Source organism: Oncorhynchus gorbuscha, linkage group LG17 (assembly GCF_021184085.1).
Source record: "Oncorhynchus gorbuscha isolate QuinsamMale2020 ecotype Even-year linkage group LG17, OgorEven_v1.0, whole genome shotgun sequence".
Lineage (NCBI taxonomy): Eukaryota > Metazoa > Chordata > Actinopteri > Salmoniformes > Salmonidae > Oncorhynchus > Oncorhynchus gorbuscha.
The window spans coordinates 57,610,425-57,631,856 of NC_060189.1; the positions used below are offsets into that span (position 1 = coordinate 57,610,425).

At 47.1% G+C, this 21,432-nt stretch overlaps 1 protein-coding gene across 1 annotated transcript in view; it reads left to right on the forward strand.

Moving 5' to 3' along the window:
- Positions 1–21,432, forward strand: part of LOC124001168 (GRB2-associated-binding protein 1-like) — a 70,493-nt gene that overhangs the window by 43,353 nt on the left and 5,708 nt on the right. The window contains 11 exon segments of the mRNA XM_046307772.1: positions 9,202–9,330; positions 9,630–9,795; positions 12,798–13,014; positions 13,976–14,240; positions 14,242–14,499; positions 14,501–14,648; positions 15,778–15,872; positions 16,123–16,435; positions 19,287–19,376; positions 20,632–20,725; positions 21,112–21,229. Of these exon segments, the coding sequence (XP_046163728.1) occupies positions 9,202–9,330; positions 9,630–9,795; positions 12,798–13,014; positions 13,976–14,240; positions 14,242–14,499; positions 14,501–14,648; positions 15,778–15,872; positions 16,123–16,435; positions 19,287–19,376; positions 20,632–20,725; positions 21,112–21,229 (1,893 nt within the window).

Genomic DNA, 21,432 nt, shown 5'->3' on the forward strand with positions numbered 1-21,432 from the left:
TCCCACCTCCCGCCAAGATTGCTTTTGCTGGGCCCAGCGCTAAATGCTAACACACCCAAAGCCACTGAGGGAGCTATGCTAGGCTTATACTGCTAGCAACCACACCAGAGTCACTGAGGGAGCTAGTTTTGAACCAGAGAAATGGATAGAGAGGGGGAGAACACTGGACCAGAGGGGTAATGGTTGACTCTCCACTACGACACTTGCTTAACCCATTAGCTTGGCCGCTCAAACATAATAGCCTCAGAGCTAACCACAGGGCGTGTGCCTTTAGACCTCATGCAGTTTCCACCTCCCGGAGTATCGTCTAGGCAGAGGCAGTATGACCTATTCTGGCCCTTGGAGCACTGGGAAGTGGGAAGGAAGGGAATCTCAATCCATCTGGTAATGACTAGATGGGGAAATGAGGAAAGTGGCTTTTGATGTGGTTGAGGTTGGTTAGGGTTTACCATAGTGTCACTAGTGAGTGACATCACTCCCCTGCAGAAACTGAGTCTCAGCCACTACGATGCATTTAATTGATGTACTTTGAAAGGTGAGGCAACGTTTTCAGCAGTCAATTGCCTTTGTAAATTGCAACCTTATTTCCTTAAAACAGTAATTATCTACTTTTTACGAGACTTGTATGTACAGTAAGTCACTCTGTATGAGGGTCTGCTAAATGACAAAAACATTTAAAAGAATGTAAACTTGGCCTTGATTTTTGTTTTCATATTGTACCAACCCACATGTGTTCACTTGTCACTAGGCAGCATAGGCCTGCAGTGTTAAATATAATGGAGCAGGAGGTGGTTGTTGTCAGCGAAGGTGACTGTCTGACTGTGTTGTAGCTAGGCAGACTGCTGCAGCTGACGCACTGTAACCCTGTGTTGGTGGCAGTGCCAGCAGTACGAGGGGTGGTGGCCCGGGACTCTGCCCTGACATGTTTGACACACACTGAACACAAGCCAGCGTGCCTGGCTTAGTCTTTCCTCTCAAAGGTAGCAGCTGTGTGTGTTTATATATGTAGTTGGGACAGCTGGACTCTGGTCACAAATTCCTACACAAACAGCCCCAGTAACCTCTGTGATCAGTTATGTAACCCAGTCAGTCAGTGGGTTATGATTCGTCTCGTGGTGTTACGTTGGTTCGCTACACTTACCAAGACCGATTAAACCCTTCAAGTTGATTTCCTGGTTTACTGTAGTGCATATCCGATTCCAGTGCCAAGTTTGTTTTCGCTCTTCTTTGTGTGTATCTCCTGTTCTTGGCTCATGCCTGAGTGAGTCAGTTGATTTACTAGGCCAATCTGTGGTCCTCCTTGTTGAGCTGCTGACATCATAACACACCCCCTGAACCATTCACCTCCCCATCTGGCTCAATGTGGGAATATATGTTCAATGTGCAGGTAGACCCTTTATGACGAGGCAACCAAGCTAAAGTTGGCTGTAACAGCTATATAATAGACAGCTAATTTCCCCCCGCAAGACTAGCACCATGGCTAAATCCCTGACATGTCCAACCAAACACTGTCAGTTTCCACTATTAGGACCAACCCAAGAGCTTATGGTTAGCAGTGGCTATGTGGCTCCTGTTGTTGCTCCAAACGGACTGGACTCCGCTGTTCCAGCCCATTGGTCCAGCAGGGCACACGCTGTGCCACATTAGCCCTCGTTGGCACACGAGCCAGGGCCCATTTCACACTTACAAATGACTTCACCTTTCGCCTGCTAGTCAGTCGCTGGCGCTGGTATCCTAGGAACAACAGCGTCCTATATGTTCAGTTGACGGTTCTCTCTTTTGCTCCAAATGCTACTGTGGCAGGCATCCCAAAAAGCCCAAGCCCTGCCTTGCTTAAAGTTGAACTATTTGTTTGAAACAATAAAGCCTCCACCCGCCTCTGTTTTTGTTAAGGAATGGACCTAAAGAAATAGAACCAGTCTCATTCATAGACCGACCAGCCATGATATCAAAATGATAGTTTTAACCATGTTTTGAGGCTTGTTTGTTTACATTTACTTAGTTAACAAACATTGGCGTAAAACAAGCTGATATTCTGCGTGCTGATGGGTTATGACAGTTGAACTAAGTTAATGGATATATATCATTAATTTATAAGACCAAAAATGATTGTAGTGCAATTAAGGATTCTAGCTTTAACTCTCAAACCATCAGAGATGTCAAGTATATGGATGTGCTTAAGTGTGCCATTTATCTACCCTGGAGGTCCATCCGTAGCCATCTGTGCTCTTAAAGGCTCTTCAGGTGCATTAGTAACCTTTTTAATTGCAATAGAATTATCCCTCATAAGTGCAGGAAGAAGCTACTATGTAGTTAGCAATGATAAAGAATATATTGAATATTATGTTGCTGGGCCCATATTCACATAGTATCTCAAAGTAGGAACGCTGATCGAGGATCCAGGTCTGGCCTGTCTATGTAATCATATTCATTAAGATCTATCTAAAAGGTGAAACTGATCCTAGATCGGCAGCAGTCCTACTCCGAGGTGCTGCCGTCTCACGGTTGTTAAACACCAGCCAGCTCCTCCAGCTGTCTGGCCTCATTTCTAGCTACAGTACCGGAGCTTGTCATTAATCACTGTCCTCAATGGCGGCATAATGTCCCATTCTTCTTCTCTTCCCCTTCCAAAACATTCTTTGATTAGGATTATAGCCCGGTGGAACTCCCCAACCAGCTGGTGCGCTTATCCTTCTGGAATGTTCACTTTCACTATTACATCATCATTTGGTTGTTTATTATGAGAGGTGCCACAGTTGGACTATGTAATAGATGTTAGTATGTTAGAACAGTCGAGGGCGGTTGCACAGAGATAAGCCCACGCCTGGACTACTTTAAATAGCTTTCAAAGAAGATTCTCCATTATAAACACTAAGTACAGGGGTGGTTTTAATCGGGGTCCGTGTGGATCACTATTATAAACCAGACGCTAGGCTACATCATGCTGTATGATGGGTTGGTGTTTGGTTTTAATCTGTATCTGTGTGGATCACTATTATAAACCAGACGCTAGGCTACATCATGCTGTATGATGGGTTGGTGTTTGGTTTTAATCTGTATCTGTGTGGATCACTATTATAAACCAGACGCTAGGCTACATCATGCTGTATGATGGGTTGGTGTTTGGTTTTAATCTGTATCTGTGTGGATCACTATTATAAACCAGACGCTAGGCTACATCATGCTGTATGATGGGTTGGTGTTTGGTTTTAATCTGTATCTGTGTGGATCACTATTATAAACCAGACTCTAGGCTACATCATGCTGTATGATGGGTTGGTGTTTGGTTTTAATCTGTATCTGTGTGGATCACTATTATAAACCAGACTCTAGGCTACATCATGCTGTATGATGGGTTGGTGTTTGGTTTTAATCTGTATCTGTGTGGATCACTATTATAAACCAGACGCTAGGCTACATCATGCTGTATGATGGGTTGGTGTTTGGTTTTAATCTGTATCTGTGTGGATCACTATTATAAACCAGACGCTAGGCTACATCATGCTGTATGATGGGTTGGTGTTTGGTTTTAATCTGTATCTGTGTGGATCACTATTATAAACCAGACGCTAGGCTACATCATGCTGTATGATGGGTTGGTGTTTGGTTTTAATCTGTATCTGTGTGGATCACTATTATAAACCAGACGCTAGGCTACATCATGCTGTATGATGGGTTGGTATTGTTGCCAACTTCCCAGTATGTCAGTGTTGGTACAGTAATGAAATCAATTGATTACTGGTCACGTACACAATTTAGCTGATGTAGCAGATGCAGAAAATGGTTTACTAGCTCCTAACAATGCAGAGAATGGTTGACTAGCTCCTAACAATGCAGAGAATGGTTGACTAGCTCCTAACAATGCAGAGAATGGTTGACTAGCTCCTAACAATGCAGAGAATGGTTGACTAGCTCCTAACAATGCAGTAAAATGGTTGACTAGCTCCTAACAATGCAGAGAATGGTTGACTAGCTCCTAACAATGCAGTAAAATGGTTTACTAGCTCCTAACAATGCAGTAAAATGGTTTACTAGCTCCTAACAATGCAGTAAAATGGTTTACTAGCTCCTAACAATGCAGTAAAATGGTTGACTAGCTCCTAACAATGCAGTAAAATGGTTGACTAGCTCCTAACAATGCAGTAAAATGGTTGACTAGCTCCTAACAATGCAGTAAAATGATTGACTAGCTCCTAACAATGCAGTAAAATGATTGACTAGCTCCTAACAATGCAGTAAAATGATTGACTAGCTCCTAACAATGCAGTAAAATGGTTTACTAGCTCCTAACAATGCAGAGAATGGTTTACTAGCTCCTAACAATGCAGAGAATGGTTTACTAGCTCCTAACAATGCAGAGAATGGTTTACTAGCTCCTAACAATGCAGAGAATGGTTTACTAGCTCCTAACAATGCAGAGAATGGTTTACTAGCTCCTAACAATGCAGAGAATGGTTTACTAGCTCCTAACAATGCAGAGAATGGTTGACTAGCTCCTAACAATGCAGAGAATGGTTGACTAGCTCCTAACAATGCAGAGAATGGTTGACTAGCTCCTAACAATGCAGTAAAATGGTTGACTAGCTCCTAACAATGCAGTAAAATGGTTGACTAGCTCCTAACAATGCAGTAAAATGGTTGACTAGCTCCTAACAATGCAGTAAAATGGTTGACTAGCTCCTAACAATGCAGTAAAATGGTTTACTAGCTCCTAACAATGCAGTAAAATGGTTTACTATCTTTTTTTTTTACACAAGATCTGCTACATCATATGTACAGCAGTAGATATGTCAAGACTCCAGTATGTAAATACATATGAATGGGCAGACGATTAGGTAGTTGGGAATCTCTAAAACTCTGGGCCCTTTTTGGCCCCTATCTATCAGGCAGAAGGTTCAAGCCCTGGGAGCTCCAGATATTCCAGGGGGCAGCTTGATAAAGTCAAGCCCAACAAAGGCCACTGTTCTCTGGATAGGAGGGCAGGGCCGAGGGCAGGGCCGAGGGCAGGACCAAGGCCATAGCCAGGAATGTGGCGGTTGAGGGCCCCGTGCCCCACCCACTGTTACCCCCTTCCCTAACGTCTGTCCCTGTCACTCTGATTCACCCACCACACCCCATAACCAGTCTTCAATGGAGGAGAAACCCACAATGTGGTAAAGTGCTTCAAGTATATTGTATTAGCTTTCGCGCTCCCTCTTTCCTTCATTCTCGCTCACTCTTGTCTTCCTCCTTTACCTCTCTTCTCTCTATACTGTTCATCCATCTCCCTCTCGGACACTCCATCTCTCTCCCCTTCTCCCCCCTCTCTTCTCTGTCTTTGTCTCTGGGTCAGTGGGGCCCTGATGGCAACAGTGTGACTCCACTCGGATGGCATTCCCCCATCCAGCCCTCCCGGTCATCCCCTCAATGGTGTCTCTGTCTGGCTGGAGGCTGGAGCGGGCACAGGGGTCTCTTCCTGCATCACACCCTATCAGAGGGCAGGGGAGGGCGCTTGGAGAGAGGGAGGAGGGGGGGACAGCTGCTGCACCAGGGGCTCCTCTGTCTTGTCACACCCCGTCCCACTCCACTCCCCCGGACAGTGAGGAGTCAACACACACTTTGTTACTACTTGGATTGTTTAGTTGGTTGGTATGTAAGGACTGATTTGTGATCAGTTGAGATCTACTCTATCGTCTTGGGCCTTGTGAAGTAGATCAACCTGGATTAGCTGTGTTCTGTGACCAGTAACAACTGCTCTCAGATCAGTTTGGGGACTATTGGATTATTGATTGTTCTGTGCCTCATTGACTACAATGGAGGAGAGGACAGTAACAGGGGTTCAGCACTGAGTCCTCATTGCCCCTGCTGGCCTTTTCAGGATCGATAGCACAAGGTAGGTCTGTGCTGGCCTGCCATCTCTTATGGTAATTGTCACAAGGGCCATAAGAGTTGGCAAGATGACACAAACTGATCTGGAACCAGGCTAGGTCTGTGGACAGTTACTGTCTAACAGTGCTGCTATTCAGCTACTGTGTGCATCACTCACTGTCATGTGTGGTTGTTGTGAACAGCTTTTTGGACTGTTTTCCACTGACAATAGAAAGTATGTGTCAGCGAGATGCCATTGGCTGTCTGGCTGGAGACACCAATGGCATTTCTGGTTGCGTGCAGTTTCACTGGATAGGAACCTGGCAGGGGTTTACAGGGACGAATTCAGCTAAGTTTTAACTAGAGTCGAGGTGTGATGAATGGAATGGCCACATGGGGTGTGTGGGTCGGTGGAGAAAGAGCTTTTGAGTTTGATTCTCATTGCGCATGTTCTCACACAGCTCTCCATCCCTGACTGTTTTCCTCGCACTACACACTTGTCTACTATCATGCTAATATGGGAAAAGCACCCATGAATCAAGTAGGCTTGCAAAACTCACTCCGTATTGAAGCTGCAATGAAACACCACTCAAACAAGGCTTCTTCAACAAGCTCTTAATTAACCAGCACCTTTGAAACTAGTCAGACCAGCTGGTACTATGGACAGCAGCAGAGTGGCAGGTAGCCTAGTGGCTAAGAGCGTTGGGCTCGTAACTGAAAGGTCTCTGGTTCGAATCCCCAAGCCAACTAGGTGAAAGATCTGTCAACGTGCCTTTGAGCAAGGCACTTAACCATAATTGCTCCTGTAAGTTGCTCTGGATAAGAGCATCTGTCAAATGTCCCCATGTCTGTTTTAAACCAGGGTTGTTTTCATTAGGCACCAAACGGTAGAAAAAGTACTGAAACGGGAAGGGACTACCTGAGCTTGTCCAATAAGAAATGCTTAGCAAAAATGAACACGACCCAGGCCTGGCCTAACCTCTCTCTTTCTCTCCCCCCCAGTGTAACCTCACCCCATGGCCCTGTCTGGGTCCCCACAGGGTAACCTGAGCCCAGAGTGCTTTGTCATGTACTAGAGGGGTCGACCTCCTTTTGTCTGACCGCAACAGAGCAGCACATCAACAACATGCTAATGTGTGCTGCTTGGGTTAGGTTAGGCTGCTGTTCATGCTGAACAGGACCAGTTCTACACAGAGTTTATTGCTCTGTGTATTGATATCTAGAGGCTGTTTTTGGTTGTTCTTGTTTTATGGTTGAATAAACAGTGATTATTAAATGTAGATATTTTAGGGCAGAGTTTCTTGTGGAGCATACTGTGTGGGAGCAGGGCGGGTCAAGCAGACCTCTTGAACCCTGCGTCGGCATGTTTACTTCATGACTGTAAGGAGTGTTAGGGGTTTTTTGCAGGGTTGTGCCATGAATGTAGGTCTATTAGAATTTCGAAGTGTGTGTGTGCGCTTCTGCCGTGCACTCCTGCATACGTGTGTGTGTGCGTGTGCGCGCCCGCTCGCTCGCCCGCCCATGTATAGTTCCTCCTTCAGCCAGCCTGTTTATTTCTCCAGGGTCGACTCTCCTGTTGACAGAGTAGGACAGCAGGACGATGCTCTTCCCACCCGGAGTTCTCTCTCCTCTCCTCCTGGCTGTCCGTCCCTACACAGAGCTTGGCCCGCTAACAAAGGGAACTCTGTGGATGGAAAAACAATTGAAGGGAGGGCGAAAAAAACACACAGCATTGTTAATCCGGTTAAAATCTTAACCCGAAAAAACAACAACAAAGCTTTTAGTTTGCATTCCTCACAGGCCATTGCTGGCTGTGCTCGGGTGAGGCCAGGGCTCTGATCTCCAAGGGGAGTTGTTTTTCTACTGGTTTGGTTTCCCTTCCTTGTTTGAAATTCCATGAATAGCATTTGTTTTCTGTTATGTCATCTTTTGTATCCAATTTCACTGTTCAATATTCAATAGCTCGATCAAGTGTCCATTGATAGGCAGAGTCTATTTCGCTCCACAATATTGCTCAACCTGAAGCGGAGTGATTAAGCACAATTAAAGCTGCAATCTGGGAATGAATCCTTCCAAAAAACTCAAGCTTAGCATAAGTGACTCAGAGTTGGTGGCTCATAGCAATTAGCCACAGTTTGTTTTCATCATGTGCTTTTGAGCCCCTCTTATCCTTGAGTTAGCTTCTCCTAGTTCAGGGAGCAGGTTTCATTGAACAAGTTAACCACCTTTATAAGTTTAAGCTACGCAGTTTAGGTGACAAGACATCTAGATGGGCCGGGCCTCATTTGTAAAACATAAAAGCATTAGTCAGCAGACTCCTGTTTAGGCATCTCACTTGGTTCTGTCTCGTTCCCTTCTCTGACTGACTTTCAGATGGTAGTGCCTGACGGTCACTGACACCCGGGGTTTATTCTTAGTGCCTTTGTGCAACTAAAACTAAACCATTCCACATTATCAACCCTATCCATCCCACAGTCTTAAGTCTGCCATAGAAATAGAATGGGTTTCTATTTGGATAATTGTTCTATGCTATATCCCATTGTCTGGGTCTTCTGCCCTGTGTTTACACCCTATCTGCCTTGGAAGCTCTGTGGTTGTGTACCAAATGGAACCCTATTCCCTATAGGCCCTGGTTAAAAGTTTGGCACTATATAGGGAATAAGGTGCCATTTCGGACGGAACCTGCGTCTCATAGACAAATCATATTGTAAAATCCTAATGGCCTGTGGGCCTTTTTAGAGTGGTTGGTTGTGCTCTTCCGCAGTCGGGCTACTAGACCTAACCAGACCAAACTATGTCTGTCTGTGGTGACTGTTGGCTCTGGGTGTTCCAGACACACAGTTCTGGCATGTCTGTCCTAGTGGGGCTCAGAGGAGAGAGATGGAGAGGCTGTAGAGGGATGGATTGGGATATAAGAAGAGGGGGAGAGTGGGTAAATTTTGAACACAGGCCTGTCCTTGTGGCTTACAGGACCAGAGGAAAGAGCGATAGATAGAGAGGGAGGGATAGCTAGAGGGAGAGTTAGAAAGAAGCACACAGAGAGGCCAGGGTGGAAAAACAAAGCTGCTGTCCAGCCTTTGGTCAGCCAGGAATGGAGCCGTATGAGCGAACAGTGACCTTTCTCTCTCGGTCCGTCTCTCTCTGTCCTTCTCTCTCTTGCTCTTCTCTAGTCCCCTGAGCCACTCTAGGAAAAGGCCATGCCCAAAAATGTGGGTTGTTGTGAAGTCTTCAGGGGTTTGTTAAGCTTTTCAAGAGGGAGTGGGGGAGAGTTTATGGGTGTACTGTGGAATTTTTAAGTAAGGGATGATATGTGAACAGATCATCAACATGAAAATGTCTCCCGTCTCTCTGCAGGCATGGAAGAAGCGGTGGTTTGTTCTCCGCAGCGGCCGTCTCTCGGGCGACCCAGACGTGCTGGAGTACTACAAGAATGATCACGCCAAGAAGCCCATCCGCGTGATCGACCTCAACCTGTGTGAACAGGTGAAACGCTACTTATGCTACGGCGGATTAGGGCCCAGAGTTTGTTAATCTGGACCCTAGTTATGTAATACGTTTTTGTCAGGTCATGTGATCAGGGAAAACTAATGGTCCTAGTAATGCTACAGTACCACTAGCTAATACTGCTAAAAGGCAGTTATAACAGTAATGACATTGACTGTGGCTTATTGCTACTGTGGCTACAACGGATATTGTTACCCCTATTGTTTGTTATGCTATGTGCTAATGCTAAGTCCTACTGTTACGTGGTTGGTAATGCTACAGCTACATGCCCCCCACAGGTGGACGCAGGGCTCACGTTCAACAAGAAGGACCTGGAGCACAGCTTCATCTTCGACATCAAGACCATCGACCGCGTCTTCTACCTGGTGGCCGACACGGAGGACGACATGAACAAGTGGGTCCGCTACATCTGTGACATCTGCGGCTTCAACCCCACGGACGACGGTAATGATGCTTCACATCCCTGCGCAGGCACGCACACGAGAGGAACTCTGAGATGTGTCTATACAGTGAGAGAAGGGCAGAAATGCAACAGAACAGTGATATGCATGAGGAAACGGTAGTCTTTCCCCACACGTATTATTCTCACATAATGATTATATCCTGGTGTAGTGTAGGTTTGGACACTGTGTGCCAAGCGGCCTTTGTTTCCAGCACAGGCTTAATGAGGCCTAATGAGCCGTGTCTTCAGGTGGGTTCACGTTACCACATGTTTCCCTGTACTGTATAATTAAAGCATTGTGTGCCCCCCCCCCCCCCCTCCTAAGCTGAGCCACTGCCACTTTCTCTCCTTCTCTACCTTTATTGTTCCCCCTTTCTCAGTTGCTCATTTGTTTTCTCTCGTGGTCTTTCTGTCACTCATTTGTTCTCCCTCTCATTTGTTCTCCCTCTCATTTGTTCTCCCTCTCATTTGTTCTCTCACATTCGTTACTTCATTCGCACGTGCGCGCTTACTCAGGTGAAAAGCGAGTGAGTGGGGCCCACCAAACCGGAATTGTGGTTTATTTAGAGTTCCTCTTTCTACGTCCATTCCCACCGTCATCAGTGGGGCCACATACAGGTGCCTCCGGACCTGAACTTCCCTCTCAGCTGACATGGGAGGTACTGTCGTTCAGGGCCTAAAATTACCTCTATTTTTTTATATTGAAAAATCTACCATCCACTCAAAACGGATGAGCTTTAATGTTTCTAAAACAATACATGTATTACTAGTAAGAAGTAATGTGGTAAATTTTATTACATTTTTAACAAAACTATCACAGATGAGACCGATGTTAACCTGTCCCTTTAAGAGAGGGGGTTACCGTGGAAACGCAAATCCAGTCTTCATGTTTGTGCCTGTGAGATTGAGTCTGACTAGTAAGAGAGTGTCTTTTCCTCTCTAGCTGTTGAAACCCAAACATAGAAAAACAACCTAGCTTGTGAACAAAACAATGTAAATGGCCAAAAAAAAGACAGTCTCGCATCAGTAGACTGACATTTTTCTGTAAATTAGACTTTATGCCTGTGCGTAGCGCTTCTAAAAATGAATCTTTCACTCTTCAGGTGCGCACAGCCTCCGGCCCAGGCAGTGTTGCAGCAGAGGTGGTATCGGCTATATATGATTCGTAGTTCTTTGAGTTTGTGCGATTCATTTACTAGCTAGTAAACAAAACCAATGCCAAAATCTACCTGCATTTTGCAGCTGGTGCAGAAATGGACCCTATAATCTAAACTCACTATTGTAATGCATGTGGGTTTAATCAGAATGTTATAGGCCCTAGTTGAGGAGAAATGTCCTATGGACTATAATATCAGCAGTACCCACTACATCTATGACAACGGGGCGACCATGTATCCAACAAGGTCAGCTTCACTCCTTCCTCGGTGTTGTGGCTGTATCCTACCCTCCCTGCTCTAGTGTAACTTCAACCACAACGTATCACTTATCTATGGGGCCATTTTGGAATGTTGAGTTTATTATGGTTTGAAGCAGCAAGTTTGTCTTAATACCCATGCAGACTTCTGTGGTCGAGCGGTGTGGCTCTCATATGGCCTTGGCTACTGCTCTCTCTGCCTCGCGAAGTCTCGCTCGCTGATCATACAGCACAAACAAAGAGGGGACAGTTCAGCCCACTCCCGCGCCCAGGCGAAGGTGCACCGTGGCTGGGGAAATGTCAGCGAGTGGAGCGAGTGGAGGGGGCTGGGGCTGGAGCAGCAGGGCTGGAGCAGCAGGGCTGGAGCCCAGTGGTGTGGGAGGGGGAGATTGAGGAAAGGGATTTTCCTGCTGCCTGGGTGAATCAGCACATAACACAGACAAACAAGGGGATGGAGAGAGTGAGTGATGGTGTATAAAGCAGTATAGTAGTGAGAGTAGGAGGGGAGAGCGGGAGGGAGAGAACTGAAGAGGGGAATGGGGAGAAGAGACCGGAGAGATGAAGGGATGCAATGTATAGGGAGTGATTGAGGGCGAGAAGGAGAGTGTACAGGATAAAGCAGGAGAATAGTGACTGATTGGTGCGAGAGTGTGTACAAGAGAGAACAGTGGAGGAGAGGAAGAGCGGGATGGGACGAGAGGGAGAGAGTAAAGATTCAGAGAGCAGCTGTCATCTCAGGGTGCGCATCCTTGAGCTTGAGCACTTAGGGAGCCACTCAAAGACGGTGTGCGTGTGCGTACACTGAGAAGTGTAGGTGGGGAGTAATGCAGGCAGAGAGAATACATTATGAATAGAGCCCAACCAAGCACAGTCGTCTCCACACAGACCTACATGGAGAAGGACAAGGCAGAGACCTTGAGGAAATGCTGTCTGGCCATGGTTGGGATTCAAAAGGCAAAACATAGATTTGGATAAAAATACAGCTGAGTATTAATGGTGTGAGTAACATTGGCAGATACAACAGCTGTAGGAAGGAAGGAAGCATTTGGGTTTATTTTCCTCAGTAGATCCCATCAAACTGTAATGTACATGTAATGCTACATTTTAATTTCATGGTTGTACTTCTCATGTGTAATCATTGATTGTGAAGACTTGACAGTTTAGTGTGTGTGTGTGTGTGTGTGTGTGTGTGTGTGTGTGTGTGTGTGTGTGTGTGTGTGTGTGTGTGTGTGTGTGTGTGTGTGTGTGTGTGTGTGTGTGCGCATGCATGCTTGTGTACGTACAATGTGTCCTTCAAGTCCGACTCATCACCTGTTTTGTACTGATGTATCTTGCGGTATCTCAGTCATGTGTTCGGTATACTATTCCCACTACTCTGTAGTGCTTTTCTAGAACATTATACTGTACACAAACAAGTCAGAAATCTAACCATACAAACACCTAAAATATCACAACAGAACATGTACGTTTCGGAAATAACTGTGCATGGCAGCATTCTCAACATTGTCCTATAACTCCGGTGTACAATGCATAGATGTTCTGACTGTCTCCCTTCTTCTCCCTCCCTCCCCCCTCTTTTTTTCCCCACAGAAGCGGCAAAGGCTGCCCACCAGGCGGCCAGCGGTGGCTCTGTGGTGGACACGGCCCCTCACCCTGGCCTGGGGGGTCCTCCGGCCATGCTGACCAACGTGCCTCCTCCCTACCAGCCGGTCAGCGTGCGCCACCTGGACTCGGAGTCCAGCCTGGACGAACCCCAGGACTACCTGTGGCTGGTCAACTGTGAGAGCAAGAAGCCAGAGCCCAACAGGTGGGTGTGGGGTCCATGATGTGACAGGGCAGCGCTGCCATCAGTACAGAGTGGAGAGGTGTTGTGACTTTTCCCTCTGTTTCTCTGACATCTCATCTCCATCTGTCTCCTGTTAGAATGTACGTTAGGTTTGTCACTCTCGTTTTTATTTTTTATATCAAGTATGGTGTCTTGCCCGACCCCGCCCTCTTGCCCGACCCCGCCCTCTTGCCCGACCCCGCCCTCTTGCCCGACCCCGCCCTCTTGCCTGACCCCGCCCTCTTGCCCTTGTGTGCTTTAGTAGTTCTCTTCTCTCTTGTTGATGTGGTTCTCCTCCTCCTCTCTGTGTGTGGTGGTGTAGCTCTGTGACTCCTCTCCCCCAGGAGTACCTCCTCCTGGAGGAGTGTGAGAGCAAAGGGGCTCCTTCTCCTCCCCACGTTAATCAGTGAGTCTGGAGCAGCCTGTCTTGTGTGGAGTGACACACGCATGCATGCATACACACACACTTGTGCACAAAGTCACACAGATTCATAAACATGCACATATACATGTAGATGCGCACACACACACACACACACACACACACACACATTGTAAATACACACAAAACTAACACAGCACTTAACCTCTGGGATTGATGTGTTTGAGAAGTGATCATGAATCCAAAATGCAGCTCCTGGCTGTTCTCACAGGGAAGTGAGGAATAATCCAGAATAGCTTAATATGTCATTAGACCTTTGGCAAAGGACAGTGCAGTGTTTGACCCTGCATGTTTTGAAACGATCCACAGGATGAAACATGGATCATTATACTGAAGCTACAACTCAATACGATCTGTTCAACAACATATCCAGTGGGCCTCAATAGGAGTTATTGGTGGTTCTGTTGCTGTAACCCATATCACTAATCTATGTTAGTGTGTGTGAAATGTTCACACATCATTCAGCCTTCTGATGTTTATATATCTGTGCCGTTGCCACAGAGCCCACGCCGAGTGTTCCAAGTCAACCTCGTCAGAGACGGACCTGAACGACAACGTCCCCGCCCACCGCACGCCAACCTCCACTAGCTCCTCCTCTAAGCACGCCAACGGCTTCTTCTCCTCTGTCCTGCCCCCTCACCCCTCCTCTGCCTCCTCCATCTATGACTCTCCGCCTTCCCGCGGAGGCGACCTCTCCTCCAGCCTCTACCACCTCCCCCGCTCCTACTCCCAGGACACTGTGCTCCTTCCCAAGTCGGCCTCCGCCTCCTCGCCCCCCCGTCCCGGTCGACGGCGACGCCCCGGAGCTCTATGTCTTCAACACGCCCTCGCGGAAGCCCTCCATGGAGACTCAGATGAGAAACCTGTCGGTTAGCTACGATATTCCTCCCACACCAGGCAGTAACTGTACCTATCAGGTGCCTCGAGGTCCAGCGAGTGGTGGGTCTGAGGGTGGGGATGGGATGCCTCCGCCCCGGCCCCCCAAGCCTTCCCTCAGCTCCCTGACCCCGGGGCACCCGCCGCCCCCCCGCGGAGCGCTCGCCCACGGACACGTACTGCGTGCCGCGCTCCATGTCGGAGACGGATGGGAACTACTGCGTGCCCACCAGCGCCGGGAACAAGGCCCTGAGGAGCAACACCATCGGCACCATGGACTCCTCACGCCTCAGGAAAGGTATGGCTCATTGATTGATCTTCATTCATTGTTCCTGATTTATTAGTCCTGTCAAATAGATGACGAACATATATAATTGATCACCAGCATTCCATTTCACTCTCACTTTTTACTAAGTGACAGGGTACCACATCCTTTCACTAATCATGAGGCTAAGTGATATATGTGTGCATCATTATAAAGGCTAAATACGCCAGCTAGCAACGACAGGATGTTCATAATGACACATGGCTGGTGTGTGCTGTTGTCAGCCAACACTATCATCTGCAGTGCAAAGCAAGAGTCTAATCCTCCAGGATAATTATCTTGACGCGACAGATGTGTTTTTGAATGGCTAATTACAAATACTTTCACAAATAATTTCACAGCTGAAGACTGCCTTGCCTCCAAGGACATCTGGTGTGGCAGTATTAGTGGTGTTCGGTTACCATGCAGACAGACAACACGTACCTCAGAGTTTAGGAGAAAGCAGTTTGGTGCCTTAGTCCCAACCTCTATGTACAGTCGATGCTCCCAACCCATTTTTCTCGACTAGCAATAGAGAAACAACACTGAGGCCCTCTCCTCATCACCCCCTCTGGTAATCCCCCCCAAAAAAATATTATAATATTTTACTTGTTGAAGGGCAATCATTTACACAACTAAAAAAGCATCAGAGGTTAAAGTTCAAGATAAAACATGCCCAGCTACATCCGGTCCAAGTCTGTTCCTATCATTTAACATGAAACGGGTCTGTTAAACTAACACAAAGACATTTTGCAAATGTCCCGGGATTCCCCGTTTGTCTAGTCCGTTGTGTACCAGAGTAGGCTTTGCTTGCCTTGGCTTTAGAGTCTGGCGGCCTTCCAAGTCGTATCATCCTGTTTGTCTGAAATCCATTAGTGTGAAGTTACACATGATGACCAGAGCAAGAACGGCAACCATAGTCCAGCTGCCTTGGTGCCGAGATGACAGACTTCACATATCCCTGTTCAACACTTACTGTGGTTCCAATGGTTCATTTGTATTCCCTTTTTATTTAGTATTTAACCCCATTTTGATTCATACTGCTGTAAGCCCTACCTAGACTACTATACTGTAGGTTGTTGTGTTTACACTGGTTTTAAATGTTCTGTCATGTTTGTTGCAGATTTGGGCTCCCAGGACTGTTACGATATCCCTCGGACGTTTCCCTCTGACAAGAGCTGCTCGTTTGACTTCAACGAAAGCTTCAACAGCTACTTGGTCAGTCTTTACACGACATGCTCCTGAATCAGTTTAAAACGATCAACGTAAAGGACCTCTCACATTGATACTGATCCTTCCAAGTATTGGACTGTTATGACTATGGAGTTTTGAAGTGCACTAAGGTTCAGATAAAGATAAGGGAAGCTTGTATGCTCTTACTACTTTTCGCGTGTGTGTGTGTGTGTACGTTCTTTTTGTCTATGCCCTCATGCAGCCTGCCTCCCTCTCTGCCCCCCCGCCCCTCCAGAAAAACAAAGGCATGATGCCAGTGGGCAGCCAGTCCATGGAGGAAGTTGACCAGAACTACGTACCCATGAGCGCCAACTCCCCGTCCCACCACCGCTCCGGCAGCCTGTCGGGCTGTGAACCCATCATGGAACCCAACTATGTCCCCATGACCCCGGGCCCGGGCACCTTAGAGTTCTCCCTGGGCAAGCAGGTTCCCCCGCCGGCCCACATGGGGTTTCGCTCAAGCCCCAATACCCCACCCCGCAGGCCCATGCTCATCAGCGATTGTCAGCCCCCGCCCGTGGACCGCAACCTCAAACCGGACCGCAAAGGTGAGGGGGGCAGGGAGGATGGGTGGATGGCTGGGGGGTGAAGGGGAAGGGGAATGGGGGTGTGTCTTGGTACGTTTGTCTTTATCTGCTGTTGCATCAATGTTTTCACAACTGCTCGTCTCTCTACATCCTGGGATTCAACTCTAACTCACGCACATTTACATGTGCTGGCTCATGGTTATGAAAGGCAGATTACCATTGCATTATTTTGAATTATAAACTGGGCGGTTCGAGCCCTGAATACTGATTGGCTAAAAGCTGTGGTATATCATACTGTATACCACAGCTAAGGACTGTATCCAGGCACTCTGCATTGCCTCGTGCTAGAGAACAGCCCTTAGGTGCCCCTGAGGTGCCTTATTGCTTAAGTACAACACTTCAAAATGTGTTATTATACAATTCCTGTATGGCATCAGACAGGAGTGCAGATTGTTGAGGCTCACCCTTTGCTCCTCTCCTCAATGTTGGCAGTGTTTTAGACCTCTCTCAATGTACACAGTGTTCTAGACAAAGCCTCCTCCACCCTCCTCTCAGCCTTCTCTTTTTAGTTTAGCCCACTAGCCTATCCTCTCCCTCTCTCCTCCACCCTCCTCTCAGCCTTCTCTTTTAGTTTAGCCCACTAGCCTATCCTCTCCCTCTCTCCTCCACCCTCCTCTCAGCCTTCTCTTTTAGTTTAGCCCACTAGCCTATCCTCTCCCTCTCTCCTCCACCCTCCTCTCAGCCTTCTCTTTTAGTTTAGCCCACTAGCCTATCCTCTCCCTCTCTCCTCCACCCTCCTCTCAGCCTTCTCTTTTAGTTTAGCCCACTAGCCTATCCTCTCCCTCTCACCTCCTCCACCCTCCTCTCAGCCTTCTCTTTTAGTTTAGCCCACTAGCCCAACCTCTCCCTCTCACCTCCTCCACCCTCCTCTCAGCCTTCTCTTTTAGTTTAACCCACTAGCCCAACCTCTCCCTCTCACCTCCTCCACCCTCCTCTCAGCCTTCTCTTTTTAGCTTAGCCCACTAGCCTATCCTCTCCCTCTCACCTCCTCCACCCTCCTCTCAGCCTTCTCTTTTAGTTTAACCCACTAGCCTATCCTCTCCCTCTCACCTCCTCCACCCTCCTCTCAGCCTTCTCTTTTTAGCTTAGCCCACTAGCCTATCCTCTCCCTCTCACCCCATCCACCCTCCTCTCAGCCTTCTCTTTTTAGCTTAGCCCACTAGCCTATCCTCTCCCTCTCAACTCATCCACCCTCCTCTCAGCCTTCTCTTTTTAGCTTAGCCTGCTCTCCTCATTTTCTATCCCCCTCACCCCATTCAAAGGGACCTTTGTCCCTGAGTTCAGGGGGCCCTCTCCGGGGCTTTTGGTGGGGGGGGTGACCGGCCTGGGCCACCATCACCATGGAGCGCCCAGAGCGGTCACCTCTATCCCCATTGTCGTGCCCCCCCCCCCCTCTGAAAGGGCCTCTTTGATGGAGCAACAGCCCCCTCCTGCCCCACCAGGGGACATTTCAATCTAGAGCAGGAAGGATTTGAATATCCCACGGGGGAGGCAGACCCAAAGCAGAGGTCATTACCAGTCACTGTCAATGGTAGAGAAGAATGGGGGAATATGATAGAAATCCTGAAGTCAGTCCCTCTCTGTTCACGGCTTAGAGCTTTACCTTTCAGGTGATTGACTCTTGGTTATTTTCATTCCCGTGTCTTCCATGGTGTCATCATGGGGTGCTGGATGTGAGTGGTTCGGTGCAAGGACATGTTAGACTATAATGTTACTGTAGTCAGGGGCTCCTCATTACGGCGACAAAGGGATCGGCAAGCAGTTACTTGAGTTTTTCATAACCATGGGTCATCACCGTGAACTTCCATCTCAATGCAATCTCTGTCCTCACCTAACCACCACTGCTATCCACCTGCTGACTTTGGGACCTCTGTTGCCCGGGTTGTTGTGTTCTGTTGGCTTCAGGGTTAATCTCTCGAGCCTTCCCTCTGGCTCGCCGGCTCTGGTACAAATCCCAAATCAAATCCACCGCTAGACCCTATGCACTTGGTGGAAGTTTGACCATATTGCTTTAACAAATCAATTCCTCTCAGATCTCCACAATTGAATAGGGTCCAGGGGTCCATTTGGGATTGGGCCTCTCTTGCTTGGTTTGATTCTGTAGGCGAGGTCTTGTGAGGCTGAAGCATCTGTGGCCGATGCCAACACGTAGCATCATTCACTTTCCTTATGGCTCTGTTCTAAATGTCTGCCATGGTTTTATCTGGAGTGCGCTGTGTTCTCTGGCTATAGTGAGGGTTATACATACGGTTATAACGTCGGTCTGCTGGTGTACAGATACATGTGCGCTTTTATTGTCTGCTGTTGTGGATGTGTTGCACTAAAAATGATCTTCCACACTCATACTGGTACATGTTGTTGTCCTGTCAAGTCTCTGAGGCCAGCCATGTTACAGGGTTCTGACTAGAGGGAGTACAGCTACGACCGGAAGTTAGTTTTTCATAGCTGGTTAGGAGAATTGACCCAGCAGGTTAGGAGGCATAGGTTAAGGTTAGGGAAATGCTCTCCTAACCTGCTATGAAAAGTCACTTCCGGTCGTAGCTGTACTCCCTCTAGTCACAACCATGTTGCGTGGAGTGAGGTGCATGATGGGAAATGTTAGCGTCTGCTGTTGCCATGGCGATGGTCCTGTCTATACTGGTATATACACCAATAGGGACGAAGCAATGGCAGGGTGGAAGTAGTGAGTTGTCTCAACAGTGTTGATCTGTCGGCTTTGCATGGCAGGGTTTTATTAAAATAGGGGTTACAATGATGTCATCGTTTTATCAATGATGGTAATGTGAAAAGTCTTCTTTTTTTAACCAATCAGGTCAGAGTCCTAAAATAATAAGAGCAAAGGGGGTTGGTTTAGAGCGAACCGACTCTCAGACCGTAGGGGAGTTCCCAAGACGACGCAAGGGTAGGTACTACCAAACAACGACGGCTGAAACTTGGTTCTGAATACTCATCTCTCATTCTCTCCGAACGTGTCTGAACTCAACGCATGCTTCTGAATGTTCTCCTGTGACCTGTGACATCACATGGTATCCTGTCTCACCCAATCAACTAACTCCTGGACCCTCTTCTGTTCAGTTGTCATTTCTGATTCCACATTTTGTTCTCATAACACGTTTTTGAACCTCACCAACACCCTAGAGATGTTATCCTCTAGGCTTCTTCAGGAAATGGTGCAAAGATCATATCTCCGGGTGGAAGATCTCCAGTACGTAGGAGAACGTTGTCAGTGTACTAGTGTACCGCACCAACAACCAAATCTCAAGCCCACATATTCAAAGTAATCAATAGCGTTAATGATTTACACCAGTACAGTAATTGATTCTTAGGTTAGTGACACACACAAACACACCAGTGATGGACTGTTCTAACCAACTACCTCTTGTATTTTTAACACTGTTCCGCATGCTCCTGTTTCAACATGTACTTCTATCATGTGCTCTTTATTGTATTTGTAATGGAAGAACGTTTATTGCTCAGTTACGATGAATGATATTTTCCCCTCTTTATGTTCTATCTATCTATCTATCTATCTATCTATCTATCTATCTATCTATCTATCTATCTATCTATCTATCTATCTATCTATCTATCTATCTATCTATCTATCTATCTATCTATCTATCTATCTATCTATCTATCTATCTATCTATCTATCTATCTATCTATCTATCTATCTATCTATCTGAGTCTACAGGACAGCAGCACTAACACTTCTCAGCCTACAGTCGATCGATCATCGTACTGTAGGCTGAGAAGTGTTAGTGCTGCTGTCCTGTAGACTGCAGCACCAGATGGTGTTTTCTAGCCAGGCTGAGGGAGCTCTGCTGAATGTGTTTCTATAGCACCCGGGTTGCCAGATTGGGCTCTGTTACGTTAACCATGCGGGAGCAGTTGGCTGTGGACACTCAATGTGGACGTGCTCTATAAACCTATAACCAATTGATTACATTTTTGTATTACACTCAACTTCTCATATTGGAATCTAGCCTACAGTTTTAGTCTTGCAAGGAGGTATTGTGGCTTTTAGGGACCTCTGTTGGACAAATGAAAGCCTACATCCCCACCACCTTTTGTATGGTGGAATGGAATGTATTGTGTTGCAATGATGGTACGTGATGAGAGAGATTGACGGGGGTGTTTGCCCCTCCCCTCTACAGCCAAGCCCGCCCCTTTGGAGATCAAGCCCCTACCTGAGTGGGAGGAGTCATCGGCACCCGTCCGCTCGCCTGTCACCAGGTCTTTTGCTCGGGAGTAAGTGTCTTACCCTTTGACCTTTCACCTCTACAGCAGCTCAGGGTCAAAGTGGCCCTTAGACACACATCTAGGATTATTGTCGCTCACCGCATCCTAACCATTTGGGAGTAAAATGTAAAGCTGACCTTAGGTCAGCGTCAACTTAGTTGAATTCCTTTCTACTGCATGTGACTATAGGTTTGGTATTCTATCAGAACACTAACCCTCCACGCATGACTTTAGTCACCTCATAACATGTCAAAGTAGTCATGTCTTAGAAATTTGCTTTTTGTCTTTTTCCAGTGAGTCATTTTTTCTCTGCAGGGAACTCTGCAGGCACTGCTGCAATTTGTGTGTGTGTGTGTACCGACGGTGTGTTAAACACTGTGTGTGATGCTGCTCAGTCCCTCCAGGTTCCCCATGCCCCCCAGGCCTCCCTCGGTGCATAGCACCGCCTCCAGCACCGACTCCGAGGACTGTGATGAGAATTATGTAGCCATGGTCTCTAAGGCAGACGAACTCGTATGTAACACACGTCCTCAACTACTCTCTTCTAAAATATTCATGTTAAATCATACAGTGATTTATGTACATTTTCCAAAAAAACAACTTGTCACAATAATAAGCTAATGTTCCACATACAGTCAGAAGCCAATGAATGTATTGCAATTAAATTATATATTTTTTTATTCATGGTAAAGTGCACCATTTGCAATGTAATTTGT